Source organism: Hydra vulgaris, chromosome 14 (assembly GCF_038396675.1).
Source record: "Hydra vulgaris chromosome 14, alternate assembly HydraT2T_AEP".
Taxonomy (NCBI): domain Eukaryota; kingdom Metazoa; phylum Cnidaria; class Hydrozoa; order Anthoathecata; family Hydridae; genus Hydra; species Hydra vulgaris.
In genome coordinates, this window is record NC_088933.1 from 22,391,464 (window position 1) to 22,410,582 (window position 19,119).

The following is a 19,119-nucleotide window of genomic DNA, read 5'->3' on the forward strand; positions in this document are numbered from 1 at the left end:
AAATTAGTCTACAGAATCTTTTAAAATTGGTGAAAAATCCAAATTTTCCATCTTAAAAATCTATTTTATCACTCAATCGCGTATAAAAAACATTTTTGATTTTCTAATAAACTGTTTCCAGACGCGGAAAAATCAATAACCTAGATTTTTTTAATAATAGTATCAAATGAGGTATATACAGGTCTAAAAAAAATTTTCTTTTATCCTTCGAGGTAACCTAACCCTTACGCTAACCTTAATAGCCTAATAACAATTGTTTATTTTAGTTATTTTTATAATAAAAAAGACTTAATGAACTTACTGCAACATTGTTAAAAGTGGTATTGTTGTTATTAGTTTTATTGCGTCAAGATTAGAAAGTATATGGTAGCTTTTCAACTTTAAATGATTTTCTTGGTATTGTTGCAAAGTTTTTTTTGGTTTTTTAAAAAACAAAAAATAAAAAAGAATGATATGTTTAAGTATAATTAAATAAAAAATACATATTTACAAATCAATATTACATCATTAAATAAAAGTCATCATTTAAAAACTATATTATCTATTTTGCAATTGCTTGATATGCTAATTGCAAATCTTCTTTAGTCTTTGCCTTGTTAAGGTTTTCTCTCCTTTGGTGAATAGCTAGCAGTAAGTCCTGATGATCGTCTTCATTGTGAACGTTATTTACGTTAGAATTCTGAACATATTGTTCTACGTAACCTCTATATTTTGTCATTTGCCAATAGGCTTTTATATCTTGGTAAGGCGCAGCGTAAGGTAAAGAGGTTTTTAAAAACCAGACGGTATAAAAGATTGAGATAAACTCAGCAGTAGACTGCACTTCATTCTTTTGATCGTCTGTCAATTCATAAGACAGTTGCAAACTCAATATCCGAATCTTGAGATAATAAATAGCTTTGGACATAAAACGTGCATGAGACACGCACCCTGGAGCTTGAATTTTAAAATCTCTTTCAGGGCATAAGTACATTAGGGTTAGTTTCAATAACTCCTTTTAGAGCAATCTCGCAATATTTTACAGCATCGAGTTTATGGATTTCTAAGAAAGTGGTAGCAATAGATTGAGTGTCATATTTTACAAACTTTGAAGAGTCAATGCTACTTTTAATGTCATTCCAGTTTAATTGGAACCGTTTAAACATTAGGTTTTCTGGAGATTTAGTTTTTCCACTGCACTGTCTTTCACAGAAGTGTTTTAGATGTAACTCATAAACATGCCTCCTGCAAGCCAGCTCTAGTAGAATTGAGTTTTGTTTATGATTAAACCTGACATTTGTACCAGAAAGTCTTCCTGTATTTGTAGCTGTTGTATCAAAACATAAACCTTTCACGTCATCACATATTCCATACTCATCCAGTATTTTAACTAAAGCATCCTATTGAGCTTGTCCAGTACCACGATCAATTGCTGGAATGCCAAGGAGCTTCATTTTACCATCAATATTTACCGAGACTGCAAATCGATCTCTTTTTGATTTTACACCTTCTGTGATGTCTTCGATAATTTTTCCATCAAAATGTGCTATTATGGGAAAAGTAGCTTTAGCGGTAGCAATTTTTACATTTTTCTTATATTGTTCAGCATTTTCCCGAATAGATTTTTTTTGAGCTCGCCAAATAGTTGAATGAGACACTGAAAAATCAGCCACATTTCCGCCTGAACTTACGATTAAATCCGTACATACATGCACTAGATCTCTTGATGAAATATTTTTTGAGACTGATGTCATGGCAATATCTTTAACAAAACCTTTCCTTAACTCTTGTTTTGCGTTACTTGGGCCAGATTGCGATAAATCAAAAGAAATATCTGATTCTGTACTTACATCACTGATATCTGAGAGAAGCTCTAGATCTGTAGTTGATTCGCCTATTTGGGGTAACTGTTTAATATTACAACTTTTTAAAGGCTTCTTATCTTTATTTACCGTTTTATATCTCATGTCTTTGCTCCCCAAAGTCATTAGACGACTGGACTTTTGGTCTTTTAAAAATTGGATATCAACATAGTATGAAAGTTTATCAAGGCTCGTTTTTTTTAAGATTTCCTTAATATTATCTTTACCAATCCAAAATACCTGCTCCCCCTTCTTTTTGAAATCTTCCCTAGATTTCTCTGCTGCTTTAGAGTCTTTATTCTTACTTTTCTTTAATGTCTCCCAACTATCGATTAAACGAGTAAAATTATTCCTGAAAAAATTAAGATAATACATTAAATAAAATAGAAATATTAACTTTAAGATGCACCTTATATTTTGCATTATTAAGCTATAATCCACACGTAATAACAACTAAAAAAATTAGTTGCAGTGGTACTACAAAAAAACCTTAATCATCTACTAGCTTATTAAGTTCGAATGATTATACAAATTTATAATAACTATTTTATTATAAATTGAAATTATAAAACTTACCTTATAGATTTATCCATTAATAATCCATCTTTATAACCTCCGTCTAACCATGGTTTTTTTACTGCAAAAAGAATACAGTTGTCAGGGCAATTGACAAGTCCAGAGCACTTTGCGAATTTATCGGGCCCATCAGTACAACCAATAAACCTTTTGGATGGAGTTAACTTGTTACTAGATCTTTTAAACTGAAAGTTAAGAATTAATTTTTTATTTGTTGCAAAAGTTATCTGAGTTAAGTTTTCTATCAGGCTTTCTTCTTCAAATAAATAAGCTCTAGCTTTTAGTCTCGTAATTTTAGCCATTTTGAATATTATTTAAAAAAATATTAAAGCACTTATTATTAGTAACGCAAATTTAGTTTAAATACTTTGTCTTCGCATTGGAAAGTAGTTGTTAAATTTTAAATTATTATTTAAGTACCTTGGTATATACATTTTCTAAAAATATTTTCCGATCAAATTTCCGGATTTTCAATTTATTGCTCTCTAATGTTTATTAAGTAGGGGCCATTAAGGTTAGTGTCCGGGGCATGTTACTCCATGGATCCAATTATTATTTTTTTTAGACTTCATTTAACACTAATAAAAAAACTATTCAAATTATAGTTTTTTCCGGGTTTGGAAACAGTTTATTAGGGTATAAAAAAAGTTTTTTATACGCCACCGAGTAATAAAATAGGTTTTTGTGAAAGAAAATTTGGATTTTTCACCAATTTCAAAATATTATGTAGACTAATTTCTTTATTTTTTCGACATGCTCCTTTTATGTGATAAACATTCAATCCAACATATAACATTTAAAAAAAAAAGAAGATAAATTTAGATAAATTTTAAGGTCCCCGCCAGGCGTTTAAAACACCCGACAATTTTGGCCCAAAATCGAACTGGCGGGGACCCTAAAAATTAAATTTTTTTAATTTTTTATTGCTCAAACTTATTTTTATACAAATAGTCAATTTATAAATCGATTCGCAAGTTCGATTTCAAAAATTGATAAAATATGAAACACCCTAATATATATATATATATTTATATATATATATATAAACATGTTTCATTATTATCAATTGGCAAAAGGTGCAAAAATTAATTTGAAATGAACTACAACTCCTGTATATACTATTGAAAAAAAGCCACACAAAAAATTCCAAAAATCACAAAAGGATTATATAAAGTAATTTAGAATAAAAATTAGAACAATTAAAAGTTAAAACAAATGAGAAATCTAAGATCTTAGATATTATCATTTCTTGTTAGTACATTACTAAAACAACTAGTTGGATAGTAGTTTTGAATTTAAAAAATTACTTTTCTTTGGTTTTCAATCGTTTAGCTCGGTCTTCTACTCTTTTATGTAATGTTCGGGAAGCTTCAATAAATTCTTCAGATTCTTCTGTAATATTATGTGCACAATAGAGTAAAACCTAGTTGAAAAGTTAAAATAAATTCAGCAGTTTATAAATTTTTCTTTATTTCCTTTTAAAGAAAAAAACTTACAGATGTAGGAGGTGTTGCAGATTTATCAACCTCTAAATTTATGATTTTTATTTTACCATCTTCTGCCAATTTTTTAACAATTTTTCGCAATGTCTTTCGACAACACAAACCTTGTTCATTATTTTCAATTTCAAGCAGACCCTGATAATAAACTTTATGTAAATACATTTACTTATAAAAAATATTTGTTAACATTAATGTTCAATCTTAGTCAGTATAGTCATAATGGTCAATCTTACCCTATACAAATCAGTGAATGATACTATTACAGGTTTTTTCTTCAATGCTTCCAAAATGAAATTTTGTCTAGATAGATGTCTTAGAGATACTTTACTTCTTTCAGAGACCCTTACAAGATTTATGTTATCTGCTAACTCTAAATTATGTTGCTTCACTGAAAAAGGCGTTAAGTTTTGATCATCAACCAATGATTTGTTGTTAGAATCTTGGGACATATATTGGTCAAACATAGTTATATTGCTTTTTAATTTCTGAACTGTTTCACTCATGTGTAGATATCTAATGTCCACAATCCTACAAAAAAAAACTGTTAAAAGAATCAGGTAAAATTAAAAAGCAATTGACTTTATAACTATAAGTTAACCTTTGAACTTTCATTTTTTTTACTTCTTCATTTATCATACGCCCAACTTTGTTTGAATCAAAATAACGTATGACAGATCGAGTCATATGGTGTGGTATACACATAATCTCTGCTAGCTTCTTAACCGAGATACCTTAAAAATTAAATATAAAAATAACATTATTTCTAACAACATTTTGAAACAAATTTCGACAAACTGCAATACTTAATTATATATTTCATCCATAGTACAAGTACATAAGTAATAAAAAGTTGGAAAAACCAAAACTAAACACCAACTCTTTTCTCTATATACATTGAAGTAAAAAAACAATTGATAATTAGTTATTATTATTTAGGATTATTTTTTAGGGTGCATTAAATGCACTTTATTTTCCAAAAACGATCTGTCCTAATTCCTAAAATGTTTGATTGGTTCTCACTAGCAACCTCAGGCCTTGTGATTAAGCTAATGTATTTTTAATGAATTAGCATTTATTTTAACAGTATTTTAAGTAATTAAATAGTTAAGAAAAAATCTTGAACCATTTCAATTTATTAGTTGTCAGCATCATATGTTGGACACAATTTTAAAACATACTATGAATGAAATTCTTAACGAAGGAGTGTCAAAATCACCAGAATTACATTACAAATCTATTGAAAACCTGCAAAAAAATTATGAAAATTTGAAGTCAAGCTTCAAGCAAGGTGAACAAATTTGTAAAGTGAAGACTAACAAATGGAGAGACAACATGGTGTTTTTGTTCGAGTTGGTACAAAGTTACCAATACATGAAGGTAAATGGCAGCTTTCCAGCTATAAACTTCAAAAGTCTGCCATCGTTGCACAATGCCAGATGGAATGCCTCACTACTTTTGCTATTAACTTAGAAACATTGCAAGAAACGATGAAACCATTTTCAGAAATATTGTTTGTTTCTTAAGAAAAATTGGCAGTGTCATATGTTTTTCAAAACTTTATTCATTTTCTAGAATCCAGCAAATATCCAGTTGACCTAATCTGGGTGTTTTTTTAGCAAGCGTTTTTTCAATCTTTTTTCAATCAAAGCTACCGTGGCGCAGTGGTTAGAGCGCTTGCTTTATAAGTAGGAGATCGAGTTTTGAAACAAACTCTGGGCATATTTTCGCGTTGCAGTAAGGAAGGAGGCATGAACTTCCTATCTAAATACACTTCCGCGGTGCTCTGTGACAAAACCATTAGGTCTTCTTGGGGCACCTAAATAACAAAATTTAAAAAAATCTTGAAGGTTTCATAGCCTCATTTGACGACACAAAATTATGCACAAGACAAAATGGCCTTGATTCATTATTGATATATGGCACAAACCCATACTGCAAATGTGTAACATACTGGCATAGGTAATGCTTTTTCTTTTTTGTAGGTTGAACATCACTTTCATTTTTATTTTTATTTTTAGTAGCCATCTGATAAAATTAAAATTTTTAAAAGCACAAAACTAAATTATCTATCATACAGTGTTCCGGAAGATGATGATTTACCGTTATAGATTTAGGACGCCACCTATTGTTTTAGGGATGCTAAACAAAGAATACTTAAAAAAAAACAATACATATAAAAATAAGTTATAATAAAAAAGTTCAAATAATTTTTATCATTTTAATAAGTTTCATATTTAACCTGATGTAAATATAACAAATATTTTTTTGTATTCTACAATCGACATTTACTGTCATATGTTTTGTTTACAACCGAATCCTCAAAAATGATGAATTAATTGATGACCATAATGTCCCTCATTTTAGACTTGATTACTTTGGAAAATATGAAAATGAAAAATTAAAATTCTGTGAGTGCAACCACAATTTTTTTCCTTGTTAATAATGCCCAGTAATAATGATTTAGTGCTCACCTATTTTAAAAATATTTCTGCTGCCCACTAAATCAGCCCCAACCTAAACCATCAATGCCCATATAGTGGGTGCAGTGGACTAGGTTGGGAATCACTGGTATGTGATATCTTTTATATGTTATGAATATAATATCTATAGAACTTAAAGTGTTTTATCATTTATTTTAAAAATTTTAAAAAATTTAAAAAATAAAAAAAAAGGACAAATGGTGGGATTTGAACCATGGCACTTTTCACAAAAAAAGCTGCTATTCAGGTGTATTGTACAGAAATCTTTTAATAGTATTTAATAAACAAAAGACTATATAAAACTGCAAATAAATCCTATAAATTAAAACTAAGGAAATATTGCGGCAATGCACTTTTTAAGTAAAAGTTAGACTGTAAAACATGATATATGTTTTAACAAAATTTGTTAAAACATATATCATGTTTTACAGTCTAGATATTTGATATACAACTAGATATTTAATATAAGCTAGTTATACACTTTTGTTCACATTGTTGCTATTCAAAAGTGCTGCAACTCTTTCTCACCATTACCTCGGATGCAAAACTGCCAAGAGTTCCGTGTCAAACAGGCTCCAAATGGCACTACTACTATGATTACTACTACTATGATTACTACTACTATGATTACTACTACTATGATTACTACTACTACTACTACTGCTACTACTACTACTACTACTACTACTACTACTACTACTACTACTACTACTACTACTACTACTACTACTACTACTACTACTACTACTACTACCACTATTACTACTACTACTACTATTAAGTTCAGCATTAATATAAAGAGATAGCAAATATATGATATATTATATATTGTTAAATAAGCAAATTTTACTTTTTCACCAGAAAATTTTAAATCTATAAAGCTTTTATTCCACTTTTTTATTTTATCTTGTTAAAAATAAATTCCTTGTAATCATTAAAAATACAAAGCGTACATTAAACTTGTTTAAATAACACAAGTGATAACAAATTTTAATAACACAAGCATAGATTGATCATTTTGTAAAAAACAAAAAATATTATTTTGCATAAAATTGCTGGCAAAAAAAATTACCTTTTTCTTTTTTTCTTACAATATTTGAAGTATTTAGTTTATTATTCGCTAACATTTTTAAAAAATAAAAAATAATTGGAATAATTTGCAAAACTCTAAATACCTATTCAAGAAATTAAAATTTTATTCATTTAGTTATAGTTATGGACAAACCATGATTGTGTCAAATGTTAAGAAAATAAACAAATACTTTTATATTTTAAAAAAGCGGAATCTAAGCAAATGTTCGATAACTTTATTACATAATAACACTTCTACATTGTTTTGAGTTGATTATTCAAGTAAACAAGTTTTGCAGCAATTTAGTAATTTGTGGTAGTTTAAAAAAGTTTATGTTAATATATATATAATATGAAAAGCAAATAAAATGAATTTTAAGACATCAAAAACTCCATAACGCAAATGCATTTTTTATTTATCACAAGACCTGAACTCTGTCAAACAATTCTGAAAGTTAAATAGATTTAGAAGAGCCACTCAAGTCGATTGGAGGAGTCACTCACGTGTCTGAAGAAAATACATATCAGTATTTCTTTCTATGCAAAAACAAGGTAAGGCCATTGATAACTTTTTATTTGATAATTATTTTGAATCTTTTCAATCAATCTTTTTCTCTTTCATTACCACAAGCTGCTGACAGTGGCTTTTGTTTTTTTTAATTTCTAGTACATTAATTTTTATTCAAGACATAATTTTTTTGTTTTCAAAAGTTTAATAAATTTTTGCTTTTAAAACTTGCTTTTAGTTGGCAAAATACAAAATAAAATTGCAATTCACTTAACTCTTTCCCTACTGCAAGCCGCTGATAGCGGCTTTTGATTTTTTTTTATTATGACCGCAAGCCACTGGTGCGGCGTTCGAGTATGCTTTACAATTTATCCTGTTTTGTGCATAAATTTTCATTCTAGACACATATTTTTTTTTCCTAAAGTTTAATTAGTTATAAAACCTATAAAACCTCTATGGAATTATATCAAAATTTGGATTTAGGAATAGTATTGAAAAACTAGTAAAGAGGTAGAACATGGGAGGAGTGTTGCTACATCAGCTGACAAATAAGTTGAACATGCAAGGAGTGTTGCTACATCGACTGACAAATATGTAGAACATGCAAGGAGCGCTGCTACATCGACTGAGTGTTTGGTTAGGGCAGGCAGTCTATCAATTAAAATAAATTGAATCATGATCATTTTTTTAATTTTCAAAACTATTCAGTTTTTAATTATTTTGATGTTAATCATTTTCTTCTAATTTCAATTTTATACTGCTTTTAGGATTTTCGATACTATTTCTTTTTTCACAGTTTCGATTGTGTTCTCTATTTTGATATTAATTTGGAAAGTCTCTTTTTGAATTAGTTCAGTTTGGCTGTTTTTGATACTGTTACTACTACTCATTGCAACTGTTTTACACGTGGTCAGATATAGAGTGCGATCACACCCACTTCTTGACCAAGCTTGCATTACCATAGTTTTTTTTTTTCATTTAGATATAGCATAGTGAGCTTTACTACTTCCTGATCATTGATCTCTACCTTTTCAATTTCTTTTATTAACATACCTTTAACTTCTCTAACACTTAATCTCCACTGTCGTTATTTTCTTTGATAACTACACTATCTTTAATTTTTTCATCTGCATTATCTGGAAATGTCTCTTCGACTTCTGCAATACCTTCTCTCTTTATGACTTGCTTTCAATTCTTTAGTAACTCATGTTTTAAGCAATAATAACAATGTTTGTTAGTGTACATTTTTAAAATTTTGTTTTGATCACTCTTATTGTTTTTCTTCATACTGATTTCATACTTTTGAACACACTACTGTTAAACTGGAAGGCATGATAATTTCACATCATTAGAAAAAAAGATTAGTATACAATTAACAATAAACTAAACTAATATACAAACTAAAATACAAAAATACAACTAAAACATTAAACTAGAATAACTACATTAACAGTTTTAGTTTGAGTTAATTTTTATTTGAGTTATGCTTTTGATTTTAAGATAAAAACCTTAGCATTGTCAGCCAAAAAGCCAACCAACCTTCTTAGTATATAACATACAAACCTTTATCCTTGCACGCACCAATAATTTGAAAAGCTTGATGATGAAGTGTTTCTTCATAGACTAACTGAGGATCAATGTCTAAAAATAATGCATTTTTTATTTATATTTTAGATTCTATATAATTTATTATTTTAAAGTTAAATTAAGTATAAATGGCTTCCAGGATTTTGGTTTTTTATTTAGCATTCATATACTTCATTTACTATCCAGGTTCTTCATTTATGACCAGTTTTTAATGGAAAATCTAATTTTTAACAGCTAAAAATATTTAAGATAAATAGACTTTATTAATAAAATTTATTTTAGTATCCAACTCTTAATACAAGACATAATACAAGTCAATAAAAAACATAATACAATTATCCAACTTAATCACTTAAAGTTTAATTACAAAAGTCTTTTTAAACAATTTGTTGCTCTCCCATTTGCTACTATAGCATGATTGTTAAAATTTTAATACTCTATGATATTTTTCTAAATTTTAATACTCTATGATATTTTTTTATTCACAATGAAGAGAAATAAATAAATTTTTATAGTAGTATATAGAAAGACAATCATAATTTTTTTGAAATGTAAACCTTTTTTTCTGCCTTTTTATTGCTAAAAAAAACAAATACTTTTTTAGGAACAAAATAAAAGTTCAGTGAAAATATCAAAAATTAAAACATAATAGTTTTAATTTCTTAAAAAAGCTAGAGCAAAACAATTAAGGTGGGGGGTTTGCATAGCTTGCCAAGTCCACTTTAGACAGGCTATTTATAGTTTGCACACTCATTTACTCCTTAAAGCCTGTGCATACACACACACATATATATATGTGTGTGTGTATATATATATATATATATATATATATATATATATATATATATATATATATATATATATATATATATATATATATATATATATATATATATATATATATATATGTGTGTGTGTGTATATATATATATATATATATATATATATATATATATATATATATATATATATATATAAATACACACACACACACATACCTACAAATTAATGTCAGTAACCTTCTATAAAATATTAATAAACTATTCAAATATACCATCACAATTGTCAATGTAATCAAGAAAGTCATCATCTTTATCATCATCAACATCTCCATATTCAAAATGATTTACAAGATTTACATAGCACGGTTTACTTGCACGAAAGTGAGCTGCCTCATATTGGTGCAAATTTTGAGCTTTCCAAACTTTACCATTAACAATATAATTGATGTAACCTTGATGAAAAAGCCATTGACGCACTTTTTTGAAAGCATGGATATCCTTAAAAACATTCAAAAATAGCTTAGCTTGATATTAAGATTTTTTAAATAATTTTTATTTAAGAAATCAATAACAATTAAAACCATTTTATTATAAAACATTTTCAAAAAATTCAAATTTATAAATCTTTAGTTATTGTTATTAAATGTGTTATTAAATATGTTATTAAATTTTATTATTAAATATGTTATTAAATTTATATGTTATATGTTTATGTTATTAAATTGGTTTATTATATTAAATCAAATATTTTTTAACCACAAAAATACCAATTTTTACAAAAAATACCTTGGAATTTAGTTTTATTCTTTAAAAAGACTTAATTATTAAAAACCTTCTAATCATAATTAACTAAAAAAAAAATTAAAGAGCAAGAAAAAAGCTTACAATATGAAAAAAATACTAATAAATAAATAAAGAAAACAACTAAAAGAAGACTTAACAGAACAACTAACAGAGGGTTTAACAGAACAACTAAAAAAAGACTTAACAGAACAACTAAAGGAAACAAAACAGAGGAACTAACAGAAGATTTAACAGAACAATTAAAAAAAGACTTTACAGAACAACTATATTTTAATAAGTGGAACAATAAGTGCTCCTTTGAGCAGCAACTATGGTATTTAACATCTTCACTTCCAACAAGCAACCACTTAGAGTTGGAAACTACTGGAAGAGAAAATATGAAGTTTATAAAGCAATTAACAGACAACTAAAAAAGTTTCAAATTTTATGAATCAGGAAAAAAAGATGAAAGGAGGGAATTCCAAAGAACTGATATTCAAGGAAAAAACTAGACGTAAAAGGAATTTCGGAGCACTTAGGAACAGTCCCAGTAAAAGGATGAGACTTAAAAGACGAGTAACACAAGAATGAATTTTAGTAGATGGCACAAGAGACACTAGCTCTTTAAAGCAGTGCCCATTATAGTATTCATAGAAAAAGTTTTTTGAGAGTTTTATCTGAGTTCATTATGCTGTAGCAGAAGTAAGATTATTTTCAAGCTCAAATGCCCACTCCAAGCAATCAGAGAGTGTTGGCTTCTCATCAAGACAAGAATAAATGTTAGTATCATTAGCGAACAAATGCTACCTTAGATGTGAGAATTTTTGGAAGATCGTTAATGTGAATTTAAAAAATGTAAATTTAAAAAGGGCCTAGGATTGAACTCTGAGAAACCCATAAAGTTACAGGAAATGAAGAAGAGTGCTGTCCATCAAGGAAAACTTTTATACTACAATTGGTAAGGGAGGATTCAATAGTCTTAAAGATGTTACATGATAAACTGTTAGAGGAGAGCTTATGGAGAAGAACAGCATGCCAAACTATATCAAAGGCTCTAGAAATGTAGACAGCGATACCCTTAACCTCTATACATCTATCTAATCCATGATAAAATCACAGGACTCAATTTTAAGGTCAGACATCAGACATAGTCCAGCCAAAACCTAAGATTGTCCAATCAATTTACAAAGTAGACATTTTGACCACAGGCATTTAATTTTACAAAATAAATACTTCATTTTATATATATATGCATATATATATATATATATATATATATATATATATATATATATATATATATATATATATATATATATATATATATATGAATATATATATGCATATATATATATATATGCATATATACATATGCATATATATATATATATATATGCATATATACATATGCATATATATATATATGCATATATATATATATATATATATATATATATATATGTATGCATATACAGTATTGGACAAAACATTTGCAACCAACATCGAACAATGCTAAAAAGTGTTCCTGATTTTACATGTCTTAAAAACGAAACGAACTATACTACCACAGCAAACAGTTCAGGAGTCTGGAGTCATAGCATGCCATGACATGAGCAATCAGCTGACAGATGACAGCACACAGGCAGAATTTCTTTGACAAGTGCTATTTTGCAGCGGACAAAACAAGTGCAACTTTTTTGGTTTGTTTCATTTTCTTAAGTCTGGTCCGTGTCAACGTCACCGAAGTTTTTTAATAATTAAAGGAAGTATCCAGAAGTTTCCAGAAGCATGCAGAAGCTTCCAGAAATTTCCAGAAGAAGCATCTGGAAGCATCCAGTAGCATCCAGAAATATCCAGAAATATTCAGAAGCATCCAGACGCATCCAGAAGCTTCCAGAAGCATCAAAAAGAAGCATCTAGAATCTTCCAGAACAGGTTCTCACAGGTTCATTTTACTATATAAGAGACATGTAAATCGACATGTAATTCAGTCAGTATATGGAATTCAATCAGTCAGTATTATCAAGGCAGTTTATCGAAGTGAGTTTTATCAAAGTGTTTTATCGAAGAACATCAATACAAGAAGTGAAATACAACAAGTGTTTCATTACATCAATACAGTCCACATCCAACCAAGACGTTGTGTTCTACAGAGCATTATTGTATCATCACAAGGTAAATGTAACACGGTAAGCCTTGAGAAGCGTGATTATTTATTTTTATTATTTTTATGACTTCAAGTGCAAAAATGGCTGCCGACAGTCATGGATTGGAACTAAGAAAGAAAATTATTGGCGATTACATAAGTGGAATGTCACAAAAAAGTATTTATGATAAATATCGCGTGAAAAAATGGACCGTATCAAGACTATGTTCCAAATATCTTTCTACGGGGAAGTTGGCAGCAGATAACAAAGGTGGAAGACCGCGTTCCACCACTTCTAGAGAGGATTCTATGATCGTCAGATCCATCAAGAAGGATCCCTGGATATCATCAGTCAAGATACAAAAGCAATTAGAGCTGCCTGTATCGGACCGAACAATCAGACAACGTGCTGTTGAAGCCAGATTGTTTTCTCGATGCCCTGTAAAGAAACCGCTGATTTCACCAAAAAGCCAGAAGAAAAGACTCCTTTTTGCTATACCTCATATTGACTGGAATGTGCAGAAATGGCGAACTGTCCTGTTCAGTGATGAATCGAAGTTCAACATCATCGGGAGCGATGGCATTTGCTGTGTACGTTGATCGGCCGGAAAACGCCTCAATTTACGTTACTGCCATAAGACCGTGAAGCATGGTGGAGGCAATGTAATGGTCTGTGGGTGTTTTTCTGCTAATGGTTTAGGTCCAATACATCGAAACGATGGAATAATGGACCGTTTCATGTATAAAAATATCCTGAAAGATGTTATGTTACCTCATGCTGAATGAAATACGCCAATAAAATGGGTTTTTTAGCAAGACAACGATCCGAAACACACTGCAAAAGTAGTCAAGCAGTGGTTTTAAGACAACCACCTATCGGTGATGGATTGGCCGCCTTAATCTCCAGTTTTCAACCCTATCGAGAACCTGTGGGAGATCGTCAACCGCAGAATTAATCGTGAAGGTGTTCATAATAAGGATCAACTGCTTGAACAAATCCAAAAGGCCTGGGCAGCAATTCCACAAAGTTTCATTGATCACTTGATCGAATCTATGCCTCGAAGATGCAAGGCTGTGATCGACAACAAAGGATTTGCCACGAAATATTGATAGCAAAATACAGCTTGGTCAACATTTTGTCGAGTTGCACTTGTTTTGTCCAGTAGGAAATCAACTTTTTTTAATACTTTTGACATAATTTATTAATTTTCGTGTACAAATAATGAACTTTGTGATGAATAAAACTTGAAGATCTTTGTCTCTAAACAGTTACATAGTTATTTCTCTAAATTGAAAAAATGCAGCACTTTTATATAAAGAAACTAAATTAGCATTATTTGGTTGCACTTGTTTTGTCCGATACTGTATATATATGCATATATATAAATGCATATATATATAAATGCATATATATATATATGCAAATATATATATGCATATATATATATATGCAAATATATATATGCATATATATACAGGAGCATATATATATATATAACTAGGAAAAAAATTAATTAAAACTTAAGAATAAACAAAACAATTCCTTACGAAAAAGAAAACTTGCTTTAAAATAAAACTCAAAAAACTCGAAAAAAAGCGAAAATTACTTTTTGTTACATTTTCAATTGCATTTGAAATAAAATAGTTAAAATTTATCTTTTAAACTTTTTATTAAAGTTACGCAAAATGCTTTTACAAACTACTTCTATTGATTGTTTAATAAATGAACAAACTTCATTTAAATTATTGAAAAGTGAAATTAAATTATTGAAAAGAAAAAAATATAATATTTTTAGGTTGTATAAACTTTTTTCAAAAAGTTGCACAAAAAAAATGTTTAAAAAAATAATGTAATCTTTTTAAAAGAGTAATTTTCAATCATTTATATGATTGAAAATATAATATTTTAAATTGAATATGAAATTTATCATGAATATGAAATGCAACACAATGTAAACTTGTTTTCGAAAAAAATAAACTCAATAAAAATCTAAAAAAATATACAAAATTAAATTGAAACTATTTTATTTAAAAAAAAAAAATTTGCAATAAATATTCTATAAATATAAATATGCAATATATATAAATAAATGTAAATAAATAATAATAAGGAAATAAACTACATCTTCAATAGACTAACATTAAATAAACTGAATAACATGACACAGATTTGGATTGCATAATTCAGTTCCATAAAACCGTAAAAATTATATTTTATAAATTTGATCATACACTGTCCAACCCAAACAAGTTTTGATCAGACATCTTGCCCAGGACTTTATAAATAATTAAATTAAGCCTTGCTATCAGTTATTAACGTTTACAAATCAGCAGTAGGTAGAGAAGATCAAAATCCATATTGATGATCCGAAAGTAAATTATTAGATTCAAGATAAGAGATTAAGTGTTTGTTAATTAAAGACTTTAAAACCTTGCTTATGATAGGAAGAAGACTAATGGGACGGTAGTTAGACGAATCAGATCGCTCTCCAGAATTTTTGAGAACAGGGATAACAGATTTCACTTTCCAGCAGGCTGGAAAACAATACTTTCATAAGCACTTGTTAAATAGTTTTGAAAGTATAGATGACAACTCCTGAGAACACTTCTGCAAGACTATAACAGGTAGGTTGTCCAGACCACAAGCTGGAGAAGAGTCTAAACAGGAAATCACTTTAGATACAAACATAAAAGGCAAACAGCTTTACAAACGTATGATATAGGCTCAAGCATGACAGCTAGAGTAAGTTTAACAATGTTTACATAGGTGCATTTTTGAGCAAATACACACAGGGTTACTAACAGGGTTGTGGTGCGGGTTAAACAAAGTAAGTATTACTAGATAACTCAGCTAAAATATGACCAGGTATTCAGTGCAAAAACGAATAACATTTATTACAATATATAGAACTAAAATAGAAAAAAATAAAAAGAAACAGCTTTAGCAGATGCTAATTTTTTATGGATTAAAGATTTAGGAGAGACCACTAATGAAATCTAAAAAATAATTTGTTTTTTATTGATCTTTTTTTTTTGCTAGAAAAACAATTTAGATTATACATTTTAACAACTAAATGGTGCAAAATTTAAAATCATATGCAAATGATGATTAGCAAAAGGCAACATAATTAACTATATAATTTAGGCATCTTGGTAGTATTATAACTTAGGTTGACTATTATTTGTGTTCATGACCATTGTCTGTTGTGGCATGCTTTGAACCAGTGAAATTGGCAGTGGAATCATTGTGTTAAAGTGATGAAACACTATTGTTTATAATAAATAACCTTGTAGACACGGATTTAGCTGTAAAATTGAAAGCTATATTGGTGCAGCAGACAACTTTTTCTAACTTATTTCACAATCTGCACGAGGAACACCAACAATATGAAAATTTAAATCCAGCACTTTCATTTGAGCACCTTAACAAATGCGCAAATGATATAGCAAATCACCTTTGTAAATCTCATAGATCAACCTAATGTATAGGCTAATCAGCAAGCATGCAGTCCTCTCACTTCAACTAGTGTTTCATCTGATAGCAATTCTGTTTACAACACTGCAAATATGTCATTGAAAGAAAAGCTTGACATGCCAATTTTAAATAAGAAATTTAAAATAAAAATCAATAATGAGATTGCAGTTTCCAAAGAAGAAATATATTTACAAAACCTTTAAGAATACTTGAAAACTATAAAAAAGAATTATTATTTTTATATATAAAAACAAAAATTTTATTGAGTCAATGCAAACTTCTACTAGTTATGTTAGATTTTAACAATATTTTAATTTTTTTGTAATTTTAAATACTAGTATACCGCTATTATTGGCATTGAAATTATTCAGTGCCAAAATACTGTTATTATAAAATGATATCATATTAGATGCAGTATTTAACACTGCCAATCCATTTCAATACTTCAATTAATGCTTCATATGATTCATCTTTTTCTCACTAAGAAGAATCTTTGGTAAGAAACATGTCTGGGATTCAAAGTAATTGAAATATTTTCTTTTCTTTGAGTTGGCTGCGTAGAATTGCTCAAGATCTTAAGTATCGAGAAATGCTTCAAACTTTACACTAGATTTCTTTCAGCAGATAATCAGTTGCTTCTTTTTCCATGGTTCAAAAATTAGTATCTTGGAGTCATGTAAAACTCTGGTATAAAACAGCTAATATAAACATCTATATATCTATATATATATATCTATATATATATATATATATATATATATATATATATATATATATATATATATATATATATATATATATATATATATATATATATATATATATATATATATATATATCTATATATATATATATATATATATATATATATATATATATATATATATATATATATATATATATATATATATATATATATATATATATATATATAGATATATATATATATATATATATATATATATATATATATATATCTATATATATATATATATATATATATATATATATATATATAGATAGATAGATAGATAGATAGATATATAGATTGTTCGAGACCTTAAGTGTCAAAAAATACTTCTGGCTTTACCCTAGATTTGTTTTAGCAAATCTAGCGTAAAGCCAGAAGTATAAATAATCAGTTGCTTCTTTTTCCATGGTCCAAAGATTAGTATTTTGGAGTCATGTAAAAATTCTCGTATAAAAAAGTGAATATAAACATCTCTCTATATATAAACAGCTAACCCAATTTATGTATATATACATATATATACATCATGTATTTTTCCACATCATCTGTGAATGGTAAGGCAAGTTAGATCAATATCATTATCAGGGTTGGGTAATTCTAGAAAATCAAAAATCAAAAACAACACATACTCAATTACAAGGGCTTTTCCATTTAGCAAATACCGTTTCCAGCTTATTGATGAAATGTTTGGCTGCTCAAATGGGTGTTCCAGCTCTTTTCCAGAATTCAGACTTATGATTGGCTGTTAACTAGATTTGATTGGTTGTCAACTAAATTTGATTGGCTGTCAACTAGCATCCTAAACTGTTCATTTCTCTACTTTGTGGAGATGCAGAATGAGACAAAAAATTTGACAAATTGATGGTAGCTCAGCACTTAGAATCACTTTTTTAGCAACAAACTCCTTTAGTTTGTCATATCAACTTTGATTAACCATGTCAATACAAATTGATACAGGAAATAAATTAAATAGTAGTACAATAAATATTTATTTTTATTTAAACATAGTAAATAAATATCTAAAAAGTAATATATTATAAATAAAACAATAAGTAAAGTAAAAAGTTCATTTAATAAATAGATTAAATACTTCACATAAAAAGTTTGTGTTTTTTAACATTGTAAAGAAATAAAATTAAAATAAATTTATTATAAAAAACATACCCGACAGAGATTTCTAAGATGAGCTCGTTCCATTATCTGGTCAGGGGCTGCTGCTAAGATCTGACACACTTTAAAAGCTGCTTTGTGGATTTTTTTAGTGCTAATATTTGAAAACCATGAAAGGTGAATAATTTTAGTTGACATAACATTTGGTATTACTTGGTTGACGTGACAATTAAGTGTGATGTTTTGAAGGGATTTTACCACGTTTACAGTCTTGAAAACGAAATTTACAAGTCATTATTATAAGATAAACTAAAATGCAGTTTTTAGTGTGTGTGTGTGTCAAGTCAAGATCAAAGTCAAGAAAATATTTGATAGAGTTTGTTTATAAATACTGTTTCAAGACTGAACTTTATGTTCAAGAATGTTCAAGAACATTCAACTGATTGTTTATAACAATTGATAAACATCCTATTTAAGGGATGGTACATGAAAAATGTTACAAAAACA

At 28.2% G+C, this 19,119-nt stretch overlaps 1 protein-coding gene across 1 annotated transcript in view; it reads right to left on the minus strand.

The window, feature by feature from the left end:
* Positions 1-19,119, minus strand: part of LOC105845686 (general transcription factor 3C polypeptide 1) — a 141,230-nt gene that overhangs the window by 87,538 nt on the left and 34,573 nt on the right. Inside the window, exons 5-11 of the mRNA XM_065817745.1 lie at positions 18,667-18,882; positions 10,620-10,845; positions 9,542-9,619; positions 4,518-4,650; positions 4,153-4,447; positions 3,914-4,054; positions 3,725-3,840 (exon numbers count right to left, since the gene is read on the minus strand). Coding sequence (XP_065673817.1) covers positions 3,725-3,840; positions 3,914-4,054; positions 4,153-4,447; positions 4,518-4,650; positions 9,542-9,619; positions 10,620-10,845; positions 18,667-18,882 — 1,205 coding nt within the window. The remainder of the gene's footprint in view (positions 1-3,724; positions 3,841-3,913; positions 4,055-4,152; positions 4,448-4,517; positions 4,651-9,541; positions 9,620-10,619; positions 10,846-18,666; positions 18,883-19,119) is intronic.